This window comes from Vidua chalybeata, chromosome 4, assembly GCF_026979565.1.
Source record: "Vidua chalybeata isolate OUT-0048 chromosome 4, bVidCha1 merged haplotype, whole genome shotgun sequence".
Classification (NCBI taxonomy): Eukaryota; Metazoa; Chordata; class Aves; order Passeriformes; family Viduidae; genus Vidua; species Vidua chalybeata.
This window is the reverse complement of record NC_071533.1, coordinates 44,940,597-44,968,166: the sequence shown is the minus strand read 5'-3', so window position 1 is coordinate 44,968,166 and position 27,570 is coordinate 44,940,597. Positions and strand designations below refer to the sequence as shown.

The following is a 27,570-nucleotide window of genomic DNA, read 5'->3' as shown; positions in this document are numbered from 1 at the left end:
TAAATGAATTAAACAAAAAGATGAGTTGAGTTTTGGAAATGTTTGGTTCCCTCATCTCCACCTTACCATTATCCTAGTCCATGCATCCTTTTAAAGTGCTTTTATTTAATCACTAAGCAATTAAAATGGAATCTCTTTCGGGGCTAATTATTATATACTTATCCTGGGATAACAATGAATTCCATAAACAAGGAAAAAGAAGTAGATGGTTCTGGGAACAAATACTTCAGCCATTTGACTTGTTTGGGCTTGGGATACCTGCATATATCCCCCTTAAATGTAAATGAATTTCCATTGAAATCAGATATAGCTTCTGATTTGGAGAGTATTCATTAATGGTTAATAAAACAGCTCATGGGCATTTTGATCTTTGGGGAATTCCTGTTGTCATTTAAATGGCAGATTCCTACATTCTTCTCTTGCTCTAAAATATCAGTCATGCTACTTGACAGACATTCAAGTCTAAGTACAGATGAGGATGATTTTATTTGTGTAATTGTAGCAAATATGTGCTTCTCTCAGTTTATGTTATGATGCAACTATAGAGCATTTGGAAAACCAGGCTTGTGTGATCATATACTGTTAGTGTGATATAGTTACGAAGTTGGAGAGCATTTTGCTTATAGGTACCATTTGTTTTAATAGTTACTGACTTTGAAAATCTTGTGATTTCTTTAAAATTCCCGTTTAGGTGTGGTGTTAATTCTGGCCTTGGATTATGTGGAAGAAATCTCATTAACTAACTTGTTCTGAGATGCCTGAATACATGCCTTTTTATACATACCTTATACAGCTGCTTCTAATACCTTGTTCTTCTCCATCTCTACGGCTTATAAGCAAATGAACAATGTTTATAAATAGAAACGCTGGACAACCAAAGACAGAATTATGTATATTCTTTTGTCTTTAAAATAAGAAAATATTCATACAAAGCAAACATTATGAAAAATTTGTTTTCCTCTGATTCAAATCATATTATCTGTGAAAGTTTATTTCACAGATAATGTGAAATAATAAAATAAAATATTTATTTTGGAAAAAAAATAGGGAAGGAGGGAAGTTAGTTTTTCATTTCAGGTAATATAACTTAAAATATACCTCTGAGGCAAAAAAATATTTTAAAAATGATTGTGATAAGTCTAACTTTTAAAAAAGCCTAAATGCTCTTTAGGCCTTTTTAGTGTTGGAGAATGAAATTTCAACATTAAATAATTCCAGAACATGCAAATACTTCACACATTATCTTTACAGAGAAAAAGTTCCTCCATAAACCTATGCCACAAAACCACTTTTCACATTTTAAAAGATCACAAGTCTTTAGGAGGAGTGAAGAGAGCAAAGGAGATGATGAAAAAACAGGCTTTGGGTCAGTAGCCACAGAAACCATGAAAAGGATGTATGGATAGAAAAAGCAAAACCTTTAAATGTTTTATAATCAAAGATAAATTCAGCCTTAGTCATCATTTAAACAATTTAGGTATGTAGATACCAAAAGGAAAATGTTTGAGTTAGGAAAATACAGGCTGTCTGACCTCAATCTTCCATCTTTTTGCATTTTTCACCACTCTTGTCTCTTTTATTAGATTATAGCCCTTCTCTTGCAAGTGCTCCCTACATCCAAGCAGTGTGTAATCTTTACTGCCGAATGCCAAATTTGCATAGGCTATATTGGAAACACATTTATTTGTGTGTACAAAATACATGACACTGAAGTTGTTAAATTGCCCTGTTTACCAGAATATGTGTCTAGTAAGTGCTCAAAATAAGAGAGTAAAATATGTTCTTTCCTCTAGATACATGGCTACTATTTTATTGTACTCTTATTCTTGGGAGACAAAAAAACTAAAATAAGATGACTTCTTGATGCAAATAGTCCAGGAGGGTCTGCCATAACCTTTCTGAATGGGCCTTCCCATACAATAATATGAGAAAATCTTGATTTTCTGTCAGCATTCAGTTCATACTTTTCTTAGATCATGGCGATCACACTTAAAAGACTTTCTAAAATTTGTTCTTTTTTGCTAATTATAATTTAGATGCATTTATTTACTGCTTCAAAAATATTATAACCATTTAGTCTGAGCACCAATCAATCTGTGATGGCTACATACTACCAGTCAAAGCATTTCTAACACAAAGTGTCTCATTTCTGCATGTAACAAGAATGACATTTCAATCAAAGAATTTTTAATGTATATATTTTCTTTTTCCTTCCTTCTTTAACTAGAAATGAGAACAGTTGGAAAACAAGCTGAATTCTGATAGATCTTCATCAGAATTTGAATCTTGCAACTAAATTGTTTGTAGGCAGAAAATAAGACCTTGCTTGGAGCAGATCAGCTGCAAATTAGAAATATATCGTTATTGTAAGTTTCCTAAATGTTTCAGGGTTGCCTTATATTTAAGTTAAATAACAACAATATTAGTGTTTTAATAGTTTATGCAAGTAGACCCCCCAAAAAATTCATTCTAGTTCACTAATTACCCAATAACAAATAAATCCAGGGTTTGGGGCTTTTTTATGTTTCATGTATGTTTTTTATGGCTTTTATGTTTCACCTATGTAGACATTGGAGAATAACAATAATGTAGTATCTATGCTAGTAATGATTTTTTGGCTAAATGAACATTGTGGAATATCAGCTACTGAAATACTCAACCTTAATTTATCCTATAATATTGGAATTTTAAGTTGTCTGGATTCAAATTCTCCAGAAAACAGCTTTGAGTCTGGTTATGGCAACAGACAGATGAAAAGAAGGTGACAGCTCTCTAATGTTCTTTTGTTTGCTTGCCTTTTTTTTTTTTTTTTTTGTCTTTATGTTGTGTAATTTTGCTGAATTCATATTCTTTCAGCCTGTGCTTTTCCATAATAGCAAAACAAATTCCAATGTCTGGACTAAAACTAGGTTTTGGACTAACCTCTCTTGTGTGGAGACTGTATTGCATAGCTAATTAAACGTGGGCTTATTGTTGTCCACTTGAAGAGTGTTTTTCAAGTTAGAACTGTAATTAGTCAGTTCAGCAAATTTAATGCAGCTGATGTTCAAGATAGGATGAGGTGTAGACTAAAAGCCCTCAGGTAGTCTTATCTGTTCTTGATCTTTCCTTACGTGTGAAATTTGTTAGGTTAAATTTTGGCTGGCAAACTTCAAGACAACAAAGGAAGCCAATCTTTGTAATGCTACCAAGTACCCACAGGAAAGTACACCACACAGTAGGACTGAACTTCCTGATACAGAACTTGGATTTACTGTAACTTTTATGGCCTTCTAATATATTGAAATTCAGTCTCTAGGGAATATGCAGGAAGGCAAACTTAAATCATCATAACTTCCTTACATTCCAGATGGTTTCTATAGGCTTCTGAGATTTACCTTCAACGTAGAGTGTATTTGTAGTTTTAAAATTTATCAGAAAAAGTTTTCCACTAGTAGCTTTGGAAAAGAATTGTCATTTCTTTAATATAATGGGAATAAAGGAAAATGTATTATATATGTTCTATAAAACTAAGCTCCTATCCAAAGCTTCATTATTTTTACTAAAGGATAAAACAGGGGTGGGTTCACAAGTACTGACCCTAAATATGGAAGTCACTGTGTCTGAGCTACACTGCCTCCCATATTGAGGAACAAAGTCTTGTGTAAACAGGTGGCTGGTTTATGCTGTCATTGTTGAAATCAGCACACTAGACCCTATTTTCTAATTAGTTTCTGCCTTCTTTACTACTGTTATTTCTGTTGTGAAAATTAGTATTTCAAAACCATTCATCACTGAAGTTTACCAATTCTGCTTTTCTTAAATACCTAGCTCCACATCAAACACCTCAGAATCATGGGCCAAACTAATCTGCATCATGAGATTAAATTAAACCCAAAATTGCTTTGACCTTTCTTTATATTGTAATGTTTAAATTAAAACTTAATTAAACACTTCACAGAGAGTATCACAATAAAAGTATGACTTGCATTGTGTTATCTTACTGTATTTTGAAAGGAGTTCCTTGAGACTGAAGTCCTACTAGACTGAGTAAAGATTCTTTAGAAATGTTAACTAATCATAGAGACTCTTCCTAAGTTTATAAAGAGTTTTAGAGGTCTTAAGTTGATTTGACAGAAAGCAGGTTAAATACAAGTACTAAAAATAATACTGGGGCTATCATGAGATGAGCTCAGTTGATCATAGCACAGTGCTAATGATGCCGAGATTGTGGGTTCATTCCCTCCATGGGCCACTCACTTCAGAGTTGGACTTGATGATCCTTATAGGTCCCTTCCAACTTTGAAGGTTCTGTGATTAATGGATTATTATTTTTCTTTAAATTTGTTCCTCATTTGTTAATGACTGTTTTTAAGATTTTTGAAAGCCCACAATTATTGAAATCAGTATTCTAAAGGATTTTAACAGAATAAGAAAATCACAATAGTTACATTATAGCTTTCTGATTATTCAGGAAGGATTTTTTTTTTAGGTGGAGTTTTCTTGTTTGTGTTGTTTTGTAGGTGTTAATTTTCTTTTTTACACAATACTCTTCTCTATATGGAATTTGTTTTAAATAACTGTAGAAAAACAGGGCAAATTTAAACTATATAAAGATTTTCATATCCCTATTTCTGCATTATATTGTAAACTTGCAACATTTGCTATTTTGAAAATCAACACTAACAGTATCTGGAAATACCTAGGGCTGGAATTTAGGATCTTCTGGACAGGCAAATGTGACACTGTTTTTTCTGCTGTGTAGTAAACTACATTAGTCGTTTCTGATTTTTCTCTCCAGTTTGCAAACAAATGCACACAGTGTGAAATGCATGCTGGCTGCAGGATCATCAACTAAATTTCTACTAAATCATGCACTTCGTGACATGTTCTTGTAAGCGTACAGCTCCCCAGTTACAATTTAAAAGCGCAATCATATGAACTGCAAGTCACAATGGAATTTTTTCTCTACCTACTCTTGAGATCAGAATCTTAGGCTAGCGACACTCTCAGTACATGCGATAAGAAAGGAGAGAATGAGGGGAGACGGATCACTACTTGACTTCCTTCATGTTATTTTTGGATATGACTAGCATTCCTCCCCTTACACACACCCTCTTTTCCCCCAGCCCCCATCTCTTACACGCGTTACAAGCTCATGCAAACACTCTCACGTACTCTGCAGCAGCAGCAAGAGCAACAGTTGGATTGGAGCCAGAGGACTTAAACTCTGCTTCCTCATTGCCAGCAGGCTTTGTTCTTTGGACTCAGTCAGAACTAGGGAGAACGTCTTCATTGCCGGTCGTGGTGGTTGGAATTTGGCAGCTCAGCTGTCTATTAAATTTTTCTGTGCTCCTCTGTGGACTAGAATGAATTTAGAGCAGCAAAGCTAAGAGCCGGGGCTAGTCAAGAAATCAAGGACCCAGAGACCATCAGCTCTCAGCCTCTTTGCGGGGGTGGGGTCCCTCCGTGCCACAACGGTAAGTGCCAGCATTAAATGTGTATAAAGGTACAGGAAACTATAAGGGTGCTTTAACTTACTACAATAGGAGAGGGGGTGAAAGTACGAGTGAATCACAGTGTGTGCTATTATAGTGGTCTTGCAACAGTGCCTAGCAGTAAAATGTTCCTCATTTCTCCCTTTCCAAGAAGCTTTATAAGAATGTATCTATTTTAACAAAATTCGTAAGTGTCTGTACAATTTTGGAAAGCTTTACAAAATGGCTTTATTATTAGGTTTTCTGCAAACCTGTTTTGTTTTGAACCATGTGTAGTACAAGAGTAACTTTAACTGGCAGAGTAACTCATTTGTTTTAAGTGCAAGAGCTGAACCTGGGAAGTAAAGGTGTTCCATCACAGAGGATATGAGTAGAACTAAAGTTCAGGAGGATGGGGAGGGTAAAGAGATGATATGCATCCCAGGACTAGTTTATAGGCACCGAAAATAAGTTTGTTTTAAATGACTGGCATTCGTTCAGAGCACATCCCCTCCCCCTTCCTTTCCCCGCTATTAGGAGAAAGTGAATCTCTTTTTAAAAACAAAAAGCTTTGAGTCTACTGTTCTAGGGAATCAAGTGAGAGCTAATGTACAGTATAAAAAGAGTATAGGCTTGAATAAATGACTCTGAGACAGGACAGGAGTCCTGCAAAAGAGACTGCTTTCTTCCCATATGCAAAATGATTTAGCTGTTCTTGCTTTTTCAAAGTGTTAAGACTGCTGCTTTATAAGTTTTCTAGCAAAATGGTTTGCTTTGTTACAAAGACTTTTTTTTATCTCTCAGTGTTGTCTTCAGGAAAAGTTTTATAATGGTCAGAACAGAGGCAGGTTAATCCAAATGCATTGCTTTCAGAAATGCCATCTAGCTGTCAAAGGAAGTTCACTGCAGGGACCCATTTGTTTTAAAAGTACTGATAAGCCCTGCTATCAGCATGCTATTATGTCTTGCTGTGTGGGTTATCTTAATAAAGTGATAAATAAGAAACCCTTGAAATCCAGAAAGTCAACTGTATAATAAATTTGACAAAGGGGGAAAGACCAGGTGACTGACTTTGCTTTTATGTACTTTTAAAGCAAAAACTCTAAAGAAACCTTACTAGGACAATAGATCTTAAAAGGGGGAAAAAATTCCTTTCCCTTGCCTTAACTCTGGCTCCATCGATTCTTCAAGTACTTATTCAAATGTTTTTTGTTGACAAAGTGACAGTTCCCTTCCCTCTACCCAGTTATTAACTGCTGGTGATCAAGTATTTGTGAAGGTGAATCTAGTCACATGAAAAATATGCTGAATGAGCAAATATGTGATTGTGCGAAGTACAGCAGTCACAGTAAATTAACTGTTTGTTTGAGGTCTGTGTGTTTGTTTTTTCTAATTTAGAAACTCAAAACCAAAGCTTTGTCATTCTGACTTTCACCCTTCATTTGGGAGAATACTCAGTTAAGTGTGGTAATTGTTAAAAATTATCTGCTAAATTATGTTTCTATGTATTGACTGTGAAACAGTTCTCAGCAGCACAATGTACAATTAGTTAGGATATTGGGGATGTTTAGTACACTTTGCTTGCCAGGTACTAAGGCATTTCTTTCTATAGTAGTTACTAGCTCTATTTATGGCAAGTTATTCACTGAATGGGAATCACACACTAAAACTAGCAAAGATTGTTCTTCAGAGCTAAAAATGGAATGTTGTTTTTCTCAGGTGGACCCCCCTCTGCCAATGGCACCATGTCAGGTTGCCTCAGCAGCAGCTGCTTTCAGTTTCACAATTTACATGGGTGCTATAATGACATTTTTTCTCATTGATGTGGTGGAAAAATCTGACATCTTTATGCTGTTTTTCCTGCTTTGATATGTTAAAGCATATTTTCTATTGACTGTGAGATTTGGCAATGAGTGTTGAGTTCAGAGATGGGCCTGTACTAAAATCCCTGGATTCCTACATCCATGAAGTATAAGAAGGTTAATAACTGGATCCAAATGTCTTGGCTCTGGTCTATTCCTGTTTTAAATGCACATCGCTTTGGCCACATGTTTAAATTGTTTTTTGAGGTGATTAAGACTGAAAGAAATCTTTCAGGCTCCAGACACAGTTTTAAAGAGGAAATGGCATTTAAGAATCTTACAGTTATTTAAGCAAAGCTTGCTCATTTGCTGTTTAAATGTGACTTTTAGGAGCCCCCAAGGACCTACATTCCCTTTCCTCTGTTATAACTTTAGATGTAAGTAATATTTTGGAACTCCTTCTGAGATGTGCTGAGGAAGCTAAGATGGTTTTGTGCCTGTCCTTTCTATTTGCTTAAGGAGATTGGTGAAGAAGGCTAGCAGCAAACATTCAGATAATGGAGATACCTCAAAACAGTTTTGGATCCTAAGTGATCTACCTATAAGCTTTTAAGAAAGTGCCATGTATGTATATACTAAACTGCAAAAAATTGTGGTGGCCTATATAGTAAGCAACACTGTAATGTGGTGTAGGAGGCTACGCAAATTGTTGCTGAAATGGTGTATATTCTGCTTTTTTAATTGATCAGCTTCTTCTACTCTGGCTAGCTTAATGGATTTAGTGGGTCTCTGTGAATACAATTACATATGCATCTGCCAGCTGCTTGTGGTATCCCTGCCTCAGCAAGAAAAGCTGTTCTTTGGCTGTGTTGGCTCACTGTGTGCTTTGTGGCACACAACACTGATTTATTAGGCAGTAGATGCATTTTTTTTCTTGAATGATTGAACTATGATGTCACTTTTTGTCTTGGCTTTAACCTTTTAGATTTTTTTTTTTTTCTGCAGACTATTCTCTTAACACTAGAAAAGTGGGAAGTATCTCAGTGTTCATTGCAGAGCAACTCTGTCTACCCCAGCACATTCCAGGGCCACCGAATCATTTGTGGTGAGAGTGATTCAGATCTGGTTAAGATGATTTAAAAGAGAGGTTATGGGCATACTGCAGTTGTGCATTTAAGAAAATACGGAGTTTTTACTGCCTGATTGAGACCACATGGCTCCAACTTAGACTTTTCCTTTAGCATGGAAACCATTGGCTGGATGTACTCAAACGATTTATTTTTTTTTAATTGCCTAGAGGCTGAGAGTTTGGGTCATAGCATTTAATGGTAAGGTCAGGGTTAAAACAAATAGTTTTTAGTGTTCCTTTGAATAAATGAAAAATAGCTTCTTTGGATATTTTGCATGGGATGAAAACACACTTCTCTTAAAAGAGAGCAAATTTATCTCAGGAATTCTTTTGGACACTACAGGCTAATTGGTGACCTGATTTGAGAGTGAGAAGGATAGAGATAAGGGAAGATCTCCCTGTCATAAATCACAGTAAATATGTTCCACTCCAAATACATTATGGAAAATACCAAAAGTAAAAAGGAAAGACCTTTTTTTTGCTGTATACAATTTAATTGCTTACTCTCAGCATTTTGTGCTGCTCTTAAGAGGATTGAAAAGTTTATATAACTAAACTGTCTTTTAATTTTTGTAACTATCTACCTACAGTATATCCCTATTATGAAGAATGAAATTGTAATAATCTATATTCTTTTTATGCATATTATTTATTCTGAAATTTTATTTATTCCCTCAGTGCTCTCACTTCTTTCTTTTGAATTATAGCATTTCTCCCATAAACTGATGCATACCTTTGATGTAAAACTTTCATCCAAATAAATTTCCCTCAAATGAGAGTATTAGATTATGAATGTTATTTTATATGGATACTTTTGAAATGAGGGAAAAAGTCCAAGGTGTTTCAAACACAGAATGCAAATCAAAAGTTACAGCATTGAAAAACAGTTTATTCTCGCATCTGGAAGATGAAGTAATGATGAAAGGCAATTCTTACACTAATTCACTGTAATTTATCTAGAAATAATACAGAAGTAGTATTCTACAACAGGAAACCGAATAAACAATAGTTACGAGATTTTTGCTATCTTTAAGGATTGGGATGATAAATTTAGCTAGGGGAAAATGGGAAAAAAGAAGAAAATATCAGTCATGTAGCTGTGTACATCCCTTTCAACTAGTTCCGTGCTTAACATTACATCTCTCTCAAATTTACAGACCATGCATGAACTTTGTTCTTAACTTTAAAAAAAGTCTAAAAACTAAAAAAAATACCCCAACAAAACCCAAACATTAACCAGAGTTCATTAATCACTGTTAGTTAATTTCTGCCTCACATAAACTACAACGTAAATGTTTAAAAGTTATTTGCAGATTTTTTGTAACTTTGAAGTGCATAATGCAGGTGGGAAAGCTATTATTATTTCTGAGTAACTGCTATGAGAATTAATCAGAGGTCAAAATACATACTACAGTGCCTTGACATTCCTGCCTCTGGTATGTTAATGTGTTGTGTCAGTGTTCTGTTTTACTGAGTTAAGGCATATAAAATACATAGAATCAACTGGATTTGGTTTTATACTACACAATCCTAATTGTACTGCGGATAAAACAGTACAGTCTTTTTACAAATACACAAGAAAGCCTGGCCTTTAAGATGCCCAGTCTTAAAAGACATATCTTGTGCCTGAAGTCCTTGACAAATTCTGGAGTCCCTCAGTGCTATACACATCAAGTGAAGCAAAGGTGACAAGATTCTGCTGTGTTGTATAGGTGGGAATATTGGAATATTCCTGTGTCTTCACATATATACCAGAATATCCTGTTCTTTGAAGCATCTTTAGGCCAGCTTTTATAGGGTATGTACATATACAGTTATTCATCTGTTAATAGAGTGAAAGTTGTCATTCTTCTTAAACTGTGACTACTTACATTTTTCTTCTGATTGTAATGCTAGTGCAGTCTACATTGCACTGTGCAATGTAAACTGTGCAATATGTAAAATAAACACTCTCTCTTCAGACAGTTTCTCAAACAATGGAGTGAGGCATATTGGGGAAGGAAATAAGAATCAAGGAATTTCAGGATTTACAGGGGTCATAGCAAGCATATATAAACTTGAGTCATTGCAAAGAGGAGTAGACCGTAAAGCAGTCTTGAGTGTTGACCCTCAACCTGTTGGATTCCTAGGGAACTTTTGATTTTCCACTAAAACCTGGTCTTGGTATTGTTTCATATTTCAGATATTGGTTGTGAAAAACACGCATGGTATTCTTTGAGGCATGGCTGCCTAGGCCAGTGTATGTCAGTATGTAGGAAGAATCTTAAAAATTTGAAAATAATCTTGAAGTTAATGTTTGGAGCAAGCAGGCAGTAGTCATAATTCTGCAAATAATCACCAAATCATAAAACATGGGTATATGCATGCTCTAGGGTTATACCATATTGACAGCTGTCAAACATGGATGTAAGCTTGCCTGATAAAGCTGAAAGTAAAGATTGAAGTGAGGGCTGGGCTGTGTCTTGCAGCTAGTGAGGTGTGTAAAGGCACTTCAACTGATACCTGAACAGAGAGCATAAGTCAGTCATTATTATTTAGAGAAAGGTGATGGCTAGTCCTCAGACCAGGCTTAGGAAGTAAATATGATCCTCCCCTAAGGAAGATTGCTTGTGTGTTGTAAAATGCACAGTGCTGCAGCGGTTAACCCTAATGACAGGTATCTCGTTGTATAAACTGAGCAAATCAACAGAATGTAATTTCAGTAAAGGAATGCTCTTGTGAAGGATGCTGAGGAAAAATTGGCATAAGTTTTGGGAGAGCTGAGGCTCCATGACAGGCAATTTTCTTTCCCCACCCGTTCTTTCCTATTATCTGCTGTTTCAACTAGAACTTTTTATACAGCACTCTAAATCTGTCCTGGGATACCATAGATGTTATCCCAGAGTCCAAAGTCTTGAATCTTGTTTTACTTCTTTTAATGGGTAACCTTTTGCTATGTCTATGATTATATTTGCCTCTGAGGTAGGATGTAAGAAAATAGCATGCTACAAAAAAGTACCGTTACTTTTAAATATGATGGCTATTTACGTAGAGATCAAGCCTTTTTCCACAAGCAACTGTGAAAATGATCTTTGATAATATTACATATGAATCAGAACAGGTATTATCAATATTGTTTTACTAGTTCATTGGAAATTAATTCAGAAAGCTTTCAGTTTCCTACAGACCAGTAGGCATAGAGACTAACTTGTTAAAATGGTGCTTTTTCTATCCATAAATACATGAAATAAGCAACAGTTGCAAATGTCTGTGAATATAGGGCATCCTAATCTTGAGTTCTTTGATGACAACAGTTTCCTTCATTGACATCCCAGCCTTCCAAGACCTGTTGCCAGTATTGAAAACCACAGTCAGAGCAGGACTGAGGTGCTTGTTCTCTACATCCTATGGCACTCTGCTGAGTGATGCCAATCTCTGCAGGCTGAGTAAATTCTCACTGAGTAAATTTGACTGCTGTCATATGTAATGCAAGGCACTGACAAAACTGCTGACAGCTTCCTTGCTTTGTTGTCAGTTACTAAGTTGCTGACCTGACCCAAATGAATCAAGTATTTTAGCTTCTGCTCAGCAAATTATACTGACTGTCTCTAGCTTACAAATAATCGAGCAGAAAAAGGGAGATGATAGTAGGAATAGTACCCATATAAAAATGGAATCCTTTTGTATTGGCTATGTACAGTTTCATTTTGCATTTAATTTGATCTAGTTTAGCTAATGTTGCAAGTGCCAATTAGAAGTTTATCTATTAAGCTACTATCATGTAGATAACTGTCTTCTATAGGCATAATTTAGTTGTGCCTATAAAATGCACAGTGATGGCAGTGTATGTCACAGTTGATATAATAGCTTTCTAAACATCCTTCCAGACATCTAAACATCTAAAGATGTTTTCCAGTTTTTCAAGGTAAACCAACAAGTTCCATGGTTACCACTTCCATGTGTTCAGTATGAACAAGACTATACATCCTGAATGGAGGTTTCCTTTTACTTATTGTTGATTTGCAAGTTATTAAGGTTTCGTAATTTAATATTGTTGGTTTGTTTTCTGTGGACTAGAGTGGTTGGTCTCAAGCAGTTTTCATCTTCCCCCTTTTAAGTATAATGGTTTTGAGTAGAATTATTACTTCTTCATATTTTATACATATTACATAGTCATACATATTACTTCTTCATGATATGTCTGTTGTCAGCCTTGAGTTGGCACTGATTAACTCGCCACAATCATATTAAATGCAATCTACCTTATGTGTAGAATTCAAATTGCATAAATGCAATTTCATCCTTATAACTTTACATCTTTTTTCTTACTTCTAACTCTTTACAGTCCTTCCCTCAAAGTTCAGAATGGTGTTTCACTGGAAGATTATGCCTGGCAATTCTGTAATAGGTGCTCTTCCCCATGAAGGCAAAATAATGACAGCATGCTCTTTGAAAATCCGTTTCTGGCCAAAGGAGTATACGCGATAGCTAAGAGTGGCATTTCAGTTATAGGCACTATGCATTCAATTTCAGCTAGACAGGGAATCATGTTAATCCTACAAGACTCGACAGTTCTTTGTGTCTGAAAAATGTTCAGCATTTCACACAGGATTATTAAATGCTTTTTTTTTTTAACCTGCTCTAACCATCTTCACTGCCTTTATTTTTTTTATTTTCCTTCCTTCCATGATTTTCTTAATTTCCTATCAAATATCAGAAGTAGTAACTCATTTAAGCATAGGTCAACATAAACCAAGTGATGGTATCTTCAGTCTAAGTGAACAAAGTTACAGCTATTTACTGTGCTTAGGTGCATGACTGCCTTCAGATGTCATGGAAAGTAGTCACATAATATCCTTCTGCAACAGGTAAGCAGACCACTAAGAATGAAATTCCAGTATTTCATTGGCATGCAGGGCTGTACAATAACTTACATCCATCTCTTCATGCCAATCTGCTAGCTTCCAAAAAGATTGAATAATTTTATGGCTAGCAGTACATCTGGTAATGCAAGGTCAGAATCTGCTCTTATTTTAGAGACATGGTCAGCACATAGAAGGTGGCCTTCGAGTTAAGACAGTGGAAATTGAGTTCTAAGATGGCTTTCACCTTTCTTGGGAGACAATGGACAAAGTGTTTAACCTCAGTTTCTCAATAGTAAAACATACCTAATTATCTCATGTCCAGTTACTGTTTCAGTGCTTACAGATCTATTCATTGAGCTTTTCTTTAGAGAAACATTTTTATTCAGCAGCTGCGACACAAGAACATTCATTGTGCAATAGATTCTGTCTAGACTGTTGTTAACAGGTAGTCCAATGCTTATATTCAATAAGATGTGCCATATGCTAGACACTGTGGAAAATTATGGTGAATGTTCTTACTGAAAATAGACATAAGGGTATGCCCAACCTAACAGGGAAATGGTGGAATAAAATGAGGAAGGCCTAGGCTGCTCTAGTGGGCTCTTTCAGCATGCTCTGAAGCCGAGAAAAATCTGAATGGAAACAGGCATGTTATCTCTAATACCATATGTGTGTTTTCTCTGAAGCACTAAACTTTAACTCTGTTCTCATATACTTTATGCACTACTTCTGTACTCTCAGTACAGGGCTGGATGCATTTGAGGACAATTTTTAATACATTTGGAATATCTTTCTGTAACTTTGTTTAAACAAATATTTGAGGATGCTTCATGGGACATAAACCAGGCAGAATTTCCTGAATTAACTTTCAAGTCCATTTTGGAGAGAAGATTTGTGTCTGTGTATTTCCATGCAGAGCAAAATCCTTTAGCTACAGGGTGAAAAATACAGAGCAGCATCTCTACTTTGGAAATCTAATGTTCTGATTTTTGGGAGAAGAGATGATAATCTTTTGCATTAAACAAAGCAGCAGATCAATCAATTTTTTTGCTGGCACAGCTACAGACACAAGCAGAAGGGGTCTGCTTGACTTACTTACAAATGAATTAGTGGAACAACCTGAAATGCAGATAATGTCTACCACACTTTGACTTCAGGGTAAGATGTTCCAGGCCCCAGAAGGAAGTTGTACAAAACCAGTCAATTTAATTACCTGTCAGAATGAAAGAAATTATTGCTCAGTGTCTGGCTTTTCATGCCCTAAAACTATAGGAGCTCCTGTGTAGTAGCTAGTTGAATGCAAAAAGTGTATGTTTCAGGTGCTGGGGTTTTTCCTCTGTTCGGAGCTGAATTCTTCTGTGTAACATGTTTCATAGTTCTGTGACAATCCTCTGAAAGTATAAAACTCTCAAAGGGTGTTAAATTAATGGCTTTGCCTGGTAATCATTTAAACCTGAATTACATTAAAAAATTAACAAAAGCATCTACAGTAATATTAAGCACAGAACTGCAGAGCCAGCTATTATCAAACTTTTTATGACTGTACTTGCTCATTCATCACATTTATAAACTGTTCTGTCTTTGTGCTCTGACACATGGAAACAGCTTCCAGGTTTTTTGGCATTGGAGACAAGCCATTGCAGTGGAGATAGAAATGTAGAAGATAATTCAGAAGAAAAAAAACTTGCTGTGAAATATGAAACCTAAAAATACAAAATGAGAAAGTTACATGGAATGTTAAGGTTATAAATTAATATAAGTTGATCTTTTACTCCACTTAATTCTTTCTGTCATTTCCTGCTCATATCACCTACCGACTTCAGTGTAAAGACTTCTGAAATACAGGTAAACGTATCACAAAACTAGTATGGGAGCATTTTTCTTCTGTATCTTTCCGTATCTGCTCATTTGCTTTTTTGTTTTTACTGAGCCATAATAGAGTATTGCATTTGTAGATATGTCAGAAGACCAAAGAATTTTCCTTTTCAATGCATTTTAATTAATTTTGGAAATTGTAGACCAGATTGTAACTCTTTAGAATCTGCAGGTCTTAGTTTGTGATTTTTTTTTTTCTGAAACCAATAAAACCCAGAGAGATTACAGATACATTTACAACTATATTTATGAAACAAACAGCCACTTTCCAAAAGTAAATGGTATCTTTTGGGATAAAAAACAAGTGGAAATTTGCAGCTATTCAATTATTTTGCCATATCTTGCATTTAATAATATTGAAAAAAATATACTGTACTGTAGATTATGGAGATATATATATAATAAAACTGTTGAGTTATTGCAAATTGGAGGTATTTTCAATGCAATATTTTTTTCTGCGTGATATTTGCAGGTTTTATACTTAAATGTTGGGGTCTTATAGCTGAGGAGAACAAATTCCAGTGAAGGGAAGAGAATTTAGCCACCTGAAGTTGAAAGTATTTTGTTGTGACACAATATTGGCTTTGTTCTGAAGGAAATTTATTTCCGTTTCAACATGTAATGGGAGCTTGAAAAAAATTAAATATTGTCAAGCGCAGCCATCCAAGTTGTTGAGTGATGACGTTCATTACTGAAATACAGAATTGTAATTGGAGCAAAGCAAAGAGTTCTTTTGACTCTTCAGTTGTGCCAGAAAGTGCATATTCTGAATTTTCAAGAGAATAGCAGTTTTCTCTTTGGTTATTTTGATTTATCCTTCTTCAGTGTAGCTAACCTGGAAGACAGCAGAGTTATTGCTTAGGCACTCACAAAGAGGCTCTAGCTAGTTGGCCCAAACTGCACTGGATCTCAAAACCCCTTTTTACATTTATCCCAAATGTATGGCTAAGTTGGAAGTGGTGGTATTATGCATACATGTGGCAGGAACTCAGGTTTAGTCAAATAGATTACATAAAATACTGTTCTATAAACATTTAGATGTCAGGTACAAAATAGTGCTCCAGAAAATGCAGTGAGAATAAGCTGTCCAAGAAGAGATGATGTATGGAAACTGATACATTAAATATTGTAAATAACTTGTAATGCTATAAGTTTTCTGAATATTCTGAAGAAAAGTGATGTAAAGAGCCTGCAGTTATCTAATGAGTCCAACAGCCCTTAAAAATGTCTTACAGATAGAAGTGTTGAAAGCTTCGTGTCTTACATTGCACGTAATTTATTCCTGGATTTTTAATTCATGCTTTTTTCACATGTATGAACATGGTCACATAGCTTTTAAATTTATACATATATTCAAATTCACTAGTTATAGAAGTTGGTAGATGAAATGAATTATTTTTGAATACATAGCTTACGTGTCACAAATAATCAACATACCTGTTGTAGGAAAGGTGGTTTGCAGTTCATAAGACATAAGCAGTCTTTGAATTGAACAGAATTTTCACTCTTTCTTGACCTGATGATTGCAAAAATATAGAAGAAAGTGAATTATCTATCTACATCTATTTGTCACTTAAATTGCAGCTTCTTCTGAAAGTGACACTTTTATAGCACAGGCTTGTGGCCAGAGGGAAAAGAAATTTCTGTGAAAGGTTTCTGAAAATGTGAAATCTGCAGGTTACACCTACACCTGAACAATGCTTTTGTCTTCAGAAAACATATAGTTAAGATTAAGAATAATAAGTACTTTGTGTTTTGTTAATGGAGAAAGATATGGAAAAAAAGATAAATCTTTTGTGGCAAAGGGTAAACATAGATCAAAATAGGATGCGATGTATAGTTTAAGCTTTGGGCTTCAAAAATGGAAAATAACTTATTCAGCATGTATTTCAGCATTCTGTAATTTCAGAAGGTTCACTATAACATAAACAATACTGTTTTACAAGAAACTTCTTTAAGAGATATTTGTTCATTCTGATTAGAGAGGTAAGCATACAGATTTTCCCTTTAATATTGACTGCTTTTTGGCCAGTTAAAGAAATATGATCTCCCTGCTGTTCTTGTTGAATAAAAACAGCTGCACAAATGTCTTTGATCTGCATGATGAAACAGGATTACCTGAAATGTGGTATCTCATTTGGATACCATTGAGACATTTACGAAATATCATTTGCACCAACCCCACAGTGCAGCCAACAACAAGAGTCACTTCCCCGCTTTCTTTGCTGCATAGCATAAATGTACCTATGAGACTTTGAAGCCAGATCAACAACAAAGCTGCTAGATACTTTTCGTTGTTTTTATCTTCAATATTTATGTATCTTCCTTATAATCAGAGTTCTAAAAAATAGTGAGCATATCCAGTTTTATAAAAAGTTACTCCGGCAAGAAATGAATGGAAAGTAGTGAACATTACTTTAACCTCCTGCACAACTTGTTATTACAGAAATTTATATTAATCAGAAATCAATAAATTTGGATTGCATGTAAGTCATAAAGCAGGTACCTCTTTTCTACATGATATAGTATCTCTGGTTATGTATGGAAAAGATTAGCATTAAACTTCTGCATTATAGGCATGATGTGTAATTCAGTTTTATTCATTAAATCTCATATTTTTTCCCTTTATATCCAGGTATTTCATTGCTGCCTCACAGCATACATATCTTCCAACTTTTATAACACTGCAGGATTAACACAGAGACATGCAATTTGTAGTGATAAAATTTTACTAAATTAGAATGTGTTTGTTTTATGAACTCATTCTTTTCATTAATTTTTATAGTACATAATCAAATTATGATTAATGTAAAAAAAGGTCAGTTTATTTATTTAAATTACTGTTTGTGCTTCTCTCACACCAAGGCAACTACTTCTAAACTCCAAAAAAAACCCCAAAAACCACGTATGAATCTAAATGAATCTAAATATAGTTGCAATCATTCCTTTAAAAAGTAATTAATAAAAAATACTAACTTGTATTTCAGTTCATATTATAATGCTCAAAGTAGTTTTGACTATGATGCTCCTTTAAAAATATAATAGGAAGCTGAGATAAAACAGAAGGATCTAAGGAAACAAGACATAGTTGCCTCAGTTGCAAACTTACAGGAGTGAATTTCAGTACATTCAGCAACTTCAGAAAAATAATAATATGAGCAAATAATTTAAAATTAACTTAATCTAAAAAGTAACATTCTTTAAAATGTTTGGTATATGGAAAGTTGTACAGTCAGAAATCTTTGCTTTGCTCAATGTTGTGTTCAATTTTCATACTTTCTAGCATTGATTTTGTGTTTTCTTATCATTCAGATAACTGAAAGCTTCCATCAAAAATGTTTTCTTTAAAACTTCTATACTTAAAAACTACAAAGTGAGGTCACCAGTTGCAAAGTCAATGACAAGATACAATCTTGAAAAGAATTTAAGAATTTCTAGGCTGATTCTGTGATTTTTAAGACAGAACAACTACTTTTTAATCAAGTCTGACAACGCTGTGTTTCTTTTGTAATTAGCTGTACACGTCTACATAAGGCTGTGGAACATTGCAGTACCCAGAGAGAATGACATGAGTTACAGACTATAACTCTGAGCACCTTGTCCAAAACTATCAAAATCTCAAGCTAACTTTCAGATTATTTCCCCAGCTGAAACTGAGTAGAATCCTTGTTCCATGGGTAAGGTGGACTGAAAGAGGCTTGGTAAACCTACACAAGAATGCAGGGAAGAAATTTTCCTAATGACAGGAATAAGCTAAAAAAATAATCTTTGGAGTTTTACTGCAGGTTGCAATCGGTGACAGATGCCATTGCTCACAGACTGAAGCTTTGGAAGCTTGGAAGCTTTGTTGCCCATGGCTCAGCGGGTCTCATCTGTTACTTCTGTACCCCTCCACTTTGCATTCTTGCACACAACATGATGCAGAGCTTCTCTTCAGAAGAAACAGAGTTAGCCTGTAGGAAATGGCAGACTGAAATGTTGATACATGTCTTGAAAATACAACAATTTTGGTAGTCTCTTGCCATTTCTTTGGTACTTTAGGAGGACAGTTTTGGTGTCCAAGTACCTAATTGTGCGATTTACTCAGCTGGATGTCAAATCCTCACTGAAATTTGTGAGACCTGGAAGAACACTGTGCAACATCTGAAGAATCAGTTAAATCAGTTAAATTAATGTACACTGCTTATAATGTAACACACTTTTTATTATAAAATTGGCTTCTATGGTTTTCAGTATATAGAGACATTTTTTAATTGCTTAACTGAAGGTTCAGCCAAAGCACCAGCATTTATATTCAGGATTTTTTTTTCCTTAGAATTACAGTATATAAATATTTAAAGTATGTATGTTGTTATTGGTGACTCTCTTATGAATTACCTATACAAATAATGAAATCTCTATTGCACAAAAATTGGGCATTGTGTAGAGAATTACAAGCATCTGAATCATTTGATTCCTGCAGTATACACTAAATCTTTTATGAAAAAGCTGATTTCTTTTAAAAATCAGGTTAAGTTCTTTAGGTAGTAATGTTTTATAGTCTGGAAGTGTTGGACTGCTTAGCTTCAATGGAGAAAAGCAAAATGGGAGTTACACAGTATTGTGATGGAAATGCTGACTCTGCCAGTACGGGAATGTCAGAGTATTTCACTTTGACTTTTCTTACTGGACATACTTAACACCACTAAGGATAAGATTACTTTTTAATTTACAACTTATCTCTCTGCACTTTCTGTAGTGGTCAGAGTTCCCTATTATAATTTCTCCCTAAGGCTATATCTTAAAGTTTCACTTCAGCTGCCATTTTAAATTAACTTTAAGAGTGTGCAGAGAGGAAAACCTCTCTATTCCTCAGTGACTCTCAAAAAACATAAGTTCCAGCAGGATTATGCATTAGAGAGAACCTTGAACTGTTTTTCTTAAGACCCTTGTGCTTACTTAGTCAGTGTGCTGTTCAACTCTGTTTATATTTTGTTCAGGGTCATTAAAATCCCAGACACACGTGCTCCTATGTATTTCCATGCATGGAGGATTGTGAGGGCATAAAGAAAAGACGAGTGAATAGAAAGGCACATTGTGTGCCTTGCTGCTTGATGTCAGTGTGCATGAACTGCTGCTTACCTGGCATCTGACTGTCCTTTTTTGTTTGCTGTTCTGGTTTTGCTGCAGTGTAGCCAGTGGAAAAGCAAAGAGGGTTTGAAGCATGAAAAATGAGTACCTACTCATTGTTCCCCTGCTACCAAAATATCTCTTCCTTGTCTGTTGACTTTCCAGTCTAGTGATTGTTTCACTGTCTGCATTAAATATTTAATTGCTATAATTTTAATATACAGGAGAGATAATATAGGTGTAAACTAAGCATGGTTGAAGAAAAGCAAGGCAAAGAGTGGAAATGCACACAAGAAGAGAAATGGTGGAAAGAGGATGAAGAAAAAAGTGGGAAAGAGCAGAAATTTGCATGAACTGTAGCATGGCCTGCAGGAATGTCCACGGTGCAAGCTGGAAGACTTATTCTGGGGACTGATATGTACTCATATCTGCAAACCATTTTGTTGATGTCTCTGCCTGTTTTGTTTCTATTTGCACACTTAATGCCATACTGAGAACCTGCAACAAAAAGATAGGGAAATGAGTTGATATTTTTATACTTGGTGTCCAGAAGTTATGAAAGAGGTATCTTTTTAAAACAATGGTCTCTATATAGAGAATTTTCTTCTTCTCAAAGTGTCTGCTGTGCATTTGTTCCTCTGTGTTATTTTCTTTCAGGTTGGGTTTGGTTTGGGGTTTTTTAATTTGCCAGAAGTATTGTTGTCTTCTCAGGGCTAGAAAATAATCCTCTTATCCCCAAGAGGATCAGTAGGCTGGAATAGACTGGACATGAGTTAATGCTGCCCTAGTTAGCATAAAACTGGAATTTTCTTGTAAGACTTGCTTTGTGGTTATTTTTCTGTGTCTAGCCATGAGTCCTGGTTTCTTTGGCTCAGTTTCCCTTTGATAGTGATTTGTTGCTTGCTTTAGTGATCCCTTCGCAGTAAGAGGGAATGCTTCAAAGATTTATCTTTGAATCTTTTTCAGTCCTTAGGAGCAGAAAATTCTCTTCTATGATTATTCTGATTGTAATGCAGTAAGGCTGACTGCACAAATAAATATATATATAAAAGATGAAAAAGTGGAATTCAGTCTGTGTTTGGGAAAAAAATGATTCATTTATTTTTATTTGATGACCCTTTTTTGAATTCACAAACTCTCTTGAACTGAACTGGCAACTGGCAAGTTATTGCTGAATAAGTATTTAAATTGAGTATTTTCTTATTCACCTAATTTTGATGTAATCACCAAAAGAAATTCATGACAAGTAATCCTCCTTTATCAACATGTACACAGGAAAAAAAATACAATTAGAAAAGGAAAAAGAGTACAATTAAGCCTCTTCCAGTGTTCATCATTTCAAATACCTGTGCTCTTGCCAATTGTGAAGGTGAATTCTTCTTTCCACAATAAACAATGGAGTCCCACACCAGGTGTGTTTCCCATGCATCAAACATTGCCTTAATGATAGCTGAGGTAATGTGGTATTGAATTGCTTACTTATGTGCTTTCCTCTGGGGCAGACAGTGTCTGATGAAGCAGGTCAGGACTCGTTTTCAGTATGACACTGACAGGATACAACAAGTCTTAATCCCAGCTAGTGCTGAGGAATAGCTCCCACTACTTGAGACTGACCATGTGTATGCACAAATCAAGGGACAGTGTAGAACTTGTCCTTCTTAGAAAACAGTTTACTTATTAAATGTTATCTGACAAAAATATATAAATGGATTTTATTTTTTTGGTTTAGGTTCTTGAGCTTATGAAAATTTCTTAAACATTTTGTGAACATAGAATTTAGGAAACAATCGAAAGCCATACAGCTTGCATGAAACTAAAACAGGATCTGTCTGAGAAAATAATTAGGCTTGGAGGAGAGGTTTTCCTTTGCAGGATGTTTCTGGAAAGGAAAGAAAAATAGAACAAATGGTTATGTAGGTCCTCATATTACAGGCTCTTGTCTCTGATTGTCTAGAAATTGAATTAACTTCTCTCTTGTGCATATTGTTAAAAATGTAGCTTAGGAAAACCTACACAGAGGTTAGGACTCTGAAGGTCTAATAATCAGAAATAGTAGCAGAGGTCCTCACACTGGTAGAAGGGACAACTTGTGACAAGAGGAAAGGAGGGGAAGAGGGGAAAAAGAAATGTTAATTTTGGCAGTAGAGCTGACAGAATAGATTTGTCTCCAAGGCAAATAGTTGTAAAAGTAGGCCAAAGGAGTCTGCTGAGTAAACAAATGGAAGTTTGTTAGTTCTTTCCAAAAGCGATACTTTCTCTGTGCACTATCTAGGCAACAGAAGACAGAAAAGGAACTTGTTAGTATTTTAATTACTGAAGACAATTGCATATAGCTTTAATGCCACTACAAACTGAGGGTTTTCCCTTCAGGAATAAAAAATCTATTGTTCATAAACACAGAGAGCTTGCCCACAATTATGCTGTTATTAAGGGGAATTGTGTTATGTGTAAACCTGGTAGGTTTCTTAACTCAGCATTCTGAAATAACCATGACATTTCAAGTTGTACAATGCAATATTTTCAGAAGGATGTTTTAAAACATTTTTTAATTTATGTTAATTGCATGAAGTTTGTAATTAAGAAGAATAAAAGTGAGGCGGTTCAATTTTAAAGACTCCTCACTGATTGTTATTTTATAGTATCTGTCATCCTGTAGTGTTGCAGGCTTTTCCTGAATAGGTAGGAAATCCTTGGGGTTATTTTGATTTTTGGGGGTAATGGGAAGTCATCTGTTAGAGGGAAAAAATTTTAATTGTGAAGAATTACTGGAATGTAACTGCGAAAATTCTCTCATCAACACACACAAATTGAAGGAAAAATACCAAATTTTTGTGGCAAATTTTAAGTATTTAAGAATTATTTTTTAAAATTTGGTTGTCTTTTACTTTGCGTTGACTATCCATAAATTTCTGAAATTATATTTGTTCATTTAAAAAAAAACATACTAGAGTAGAAAACTAAAATTTGGGGGGGAAGTTCCCTTTTGAAGCTCGCTGTCGAGAATTGCTCATTTTGTCCTTAGTCTTGTTAGAGCAAGATTTGAATATTGGAGTTGCAGAGGAAGAAGAAGGAAATGAGAGAAGGAAGACAACATGGAAAAACTCAGATTAGGATTATGGGGTGAGAAGAAGGGAAGAAAGAGTGGTAAAGACCAGAGTGGGTTTGCAGAACTGGAATGGGAATAACAGCCCTGGCAAGGCTTGGCAAAATTTGTTTTCAGGATATGGGGACAATTTGAGAACAGAAGAATGTTTGTTTATGAGTGATTTTCCTTTAATGACTCTCCAATCTGCCTCTGCTCCCTGTAAAAATGCACAGCAGACACTATAAACCAAGAATTACTGACTTCTCATACTTCCTGGGCTGCCAGAGATAGAGATAAATCAAGGCATAGCCTAGGGTAATAGGAATAGGGTAATAGGTAATAGGCTGTTGATATGAGGGCATCAAACAGAATAAAGGTGGGAACAGGTACTTTCATGGCAGCAGTATGGGCTGAGAACACAGAGTAGTTTACACTGGCAAATGCTTGATTTACCTGATGTAAACGAAATGATGCTGTGCTTTTACCTACTTATAAGTCACCCTAGATAAGTGTCTGTTTTGTCTGTACCTAAATCCAGCGCTTTTGTTGGGACATACCTTTTTGGTAGGGGAACATATATTACTTACATGCATAAAAATCCAGGCCTAGGAAACCAGCTTATGTTCTTGATCTAAAGCAAGAGTAAACCTATTTAAAGCTTACCAATATGGAACCTGTGCCATGGGATTATGTTAAGTTGACTGGGCAAGATGGACAAAAATCCCAGAATCCCAGAACGGGTCAGGTTGGAAGGGACCACAGTGGGCCATCTGTCCCAGCCTCCCTGCTCAAGCAGAGCATATGGCACAGGATTGCATCCAATAGTTCTGGAGTATCTCTCTGCAATCTCTTCTGGTGCTCAGTCACCCATACACCAAAGAAGTTCTTCCTAATATTCTGGTGGAACTTTCTGTGAATCAGTTGCCTGTTGTCTCTTGTCCTATTTTTGACACCACTGAGCAGAACCTGGATCCATCCTTTTGATACCCTCCTTTCAGATACTTATATACATTCGTGAGGTCCCATCTCAGTTGTCTCTTCTCAAGGCTGAACAGGCCCATCTCCTATTCTTATATGAGAGATGTTCCAGTCTCTTAATTTTCTTTGTTGCCTTCTCAACACAAGCTCCAGAAGCTCCATGTCTCTCTTGTCCTGAAGAGCCCAGAACTGGACACAGCAATCCATGTGAGGACTCCCCAGGGCTGAGTAGAGTTGCAAGATCACCACCCTTGACCTGCTTGAATGTTCTTCCTAATGCTCCCCAGGACACCATTGGCCTCTTGGCCACAAGGACACTGCTGGCTCATGGGCAGCTTGGTGTCCACCAGCCTATACTGGTGTGTGATTATTCCTCCCCAGGTGTGGGACCCTGCATTTGCCTTTGTTGAATTTCGGTTGGTTCCTCTCTGCCCATCTCTCCAACCTACCACGGTCCCTCTGAAGAGCTGCAGAGCTTTGGGGTATCAGCTACCCCTCCCAGCCTTATGTCATCAGTGAACTTGTTGAGGAGGCACCTTCTCAACCAGCCAAACCATTGATGAATAATACTAGGCCAAATATTGACCCTTGGGGGACACCACTAGTGACAGGCCTCCAGCTAGACCCTGTGCTACTGATTACAAGTTGAGATATTTTGTGTGCAGAATCAGTGGGGTTTAGGTAAAAGGGAGTGATAAATTATATCAAAATGGATTAGACTGTGGTCAAAACAAGACAATACACAAGTTATGCAGGAAAAACTCATTTACCAAAACCAGGACAGCAGATAGTTTTAAAATGTAGGTGTGTTGTGTACAATTTTCTTAGTATTCAGAAATGTCTTTTAAACAAAGTTTATTTTAGCAAGTTATTTCTTTGCAAAATACTTTCTTTGTTAAGCACTTCAAAGCACTATGTGCTGATTTCAGTAGCAATTTAGATTTTTGCAGCAGATTGTAATGTCTTCTTGTGTGCAATGAGCCTGAACCAATCCTTTATATTCTTTTTTTCTTTGTCTTTCTAAATGTGTGTGGGCTGCAGATGGTTCTGTGAAGGAAAGGAACTCCAGAATTCCCCTGACATTCAGATCCATTCTGAAAGTGGAGGACTTCATTCACTAATTATAGTAGAAGCCTTTGAAGACGACACTGGGCGCTATACTTGCCTGGCTTCAAATTCTTTTGGTTCAGATAGCACATCAGCTGAAATATTCATTGAAGGTAAGAGATAAAATAATAAAATCCTTGCTGCATATAAGAAAAGATAATTAAGCTGAAGTTTACTTTTGGTTCTTAACATTACATTCAATATGGTGGTATTTTTATGGTATTCCTCTGCTTTTTTTTTAACACAACACATTTTGAACATCACATCATATTAATTCAGATATTTCAAGGAATGTATCAGGAATCACTGAGTAGATTGCTATTTATTTAGAGTAAAAAACAGATAAAGAATGAAATAGAAGGAACCAAAAACTTTGGCATATCATTAGCTTTTAAGCAGTACCTCTGTAAATCACTAGTTAAAGATTTGACTAGTGATAGTAATAATGATTTTCGTGATAGCAGTAATCCTCATCTCAGTTTTGGTATATTTGCCTCCCTGTGCAAATATATGTGGCTGCCCAAAATGAGTCGTCTTTAGCCATGTGTAAATGTACTGTAATCCATTATCTTTGGCATACTGATTTTAAGTCAGATTAAAGTCAGTCATACCAGTTTTGTCCACAAACAGCTGCTAGTTATTGTCAAAATACTTCCTGACTGCAAAATTAGTAATAACTCAAGTATTATTTTCTCTGAGAAAAGTTAATGATGAACATGAGTAAAATTATTAAGTTATTTTTTGGCAGAGAACTATATTTCAGGCAAGATTTTTAACTGAATAGCAATTTTTATTTTAATTCATACATCTCCCAAAAAATTGGTGCTATATATTCTTTTACCAGTTTTGTAATTCATTAAAGTTAATTTAAATGGTCACTTGAAAGCATAAAATAAATTAACATGAGAAATATTCATAAGAAATCTGAATAATGACATGCTAAAATTATTAAATAGATTTTAATTAACAAAACAAAACACTTTTCACTGTTAATTAGCTAAGTCATGACATATGTGCCTTTGTAGGATTTCTTTCATTATGCTTTTTATTCTCAGAACATTTTAATATGCCATTGGGATATAATAGCAAAATCCCCAAGACTTTTATGAATCTTACAGATTCTAGGAGTTTTCTCTATAGTAGTAATCATGATTTCAGAAATACTCAGTTGTAGTACAAATGCATACTGCTGTGTGAAGTTATAAGGACAGAACAACATTAAAAGATGAAACTGCTAGGTAGAGTGATGCTGTGAATAAAAGAATTCATTCTTTGACATTTGCCAATTTTGCTATATGGAAGTCCTATCTTGAAGCTTATAACATGTTACTTTGAAAGAAAGAGACTTGTACAAGTCATTAGGTTCAACCCCTGTCATTTTTAAGGGAAATAGGTTTGTCACACAAGCACTGCTTTGTACATTAATAGACTTGATGACACTGATGCATCATACTTTCTTTTGTGCAGCAGGCCCAGCCATCTGGTTGTTCTGTGTTCTTAACAAATCCTTTCATGTATACCCACTTTGATGACTGGACATTTACTTCTCATCTGTTTTATACTACTTATTGCTTTGGTTTTTTTTCCAGCATAAACTTTGTAAATCAATAGGGTACTTGGGTATTTTAGTCCCAGCATTGTTTCGTTGGAATCTGTCTATGCTATACTATGCATACTGATTATGAAGTGCTTATGGTTTGTATTAAACATACAGCTATCCATATATATGCGCAAATTCCTTGAGGAATAATATGTACTGCATAAATGTCTAGAATAAATGTGTGAAGTATCTGTTGTTAGGAAAAATTAGGACAAAGGGAATAAGTGCTTTCACATTTTTTTCTTTAAGTAAGCTCAGGGTATTGCCAAACATATACATTATATCAAGACTTCCACTGGCAAGAAATAGCAGTACATAAATGTTATGTGTAGGTTAATGTAAATAGTCTGAAATGCGGACATCATGGGCAGCAAGTTTAGTCTGAAAATGTCTTGGTATACTGAGTTGCTCTTACTTAAGTTTGAAGATTTGTTATCTGTGTAAGCCATATGTTTGCTTAAGCTTCAAATTTAAAATTTAAGTAAATAAAATTATACATTTCCCGTAGAGCAATTGTACTCAGCATTTTTTTTTTTTTCTGTCTTGGCCATATTTGTTTCAATATGAAGGGAGACAGCTAGGAGC

The 27,570-nt window shown here is 35.4% G+C and overlaps 1 protein-coding gene across 1 annotated transcript in view; it reads left to right on the top strand.

Moving 5' to 3' along the window:
- PALLD (palladin, cytoskeletal associated protein) overlaps positions 1-27,570 on the top strand; it is a 190,485-nt gene that overhangs the window by 40,121 nt on the left and 122,794 nt on the right. The window contains exon 4 of the mRNA XM_053940874.1: positions 25,320-25,498. Within this exon, the coding sequence (XP_053796849.1) occupies positions 25,320-25,498 (179 nt within the window). The remainder of the gene's footprint in view (positions 1-25,319; positions 25,499-27,570) is intronic.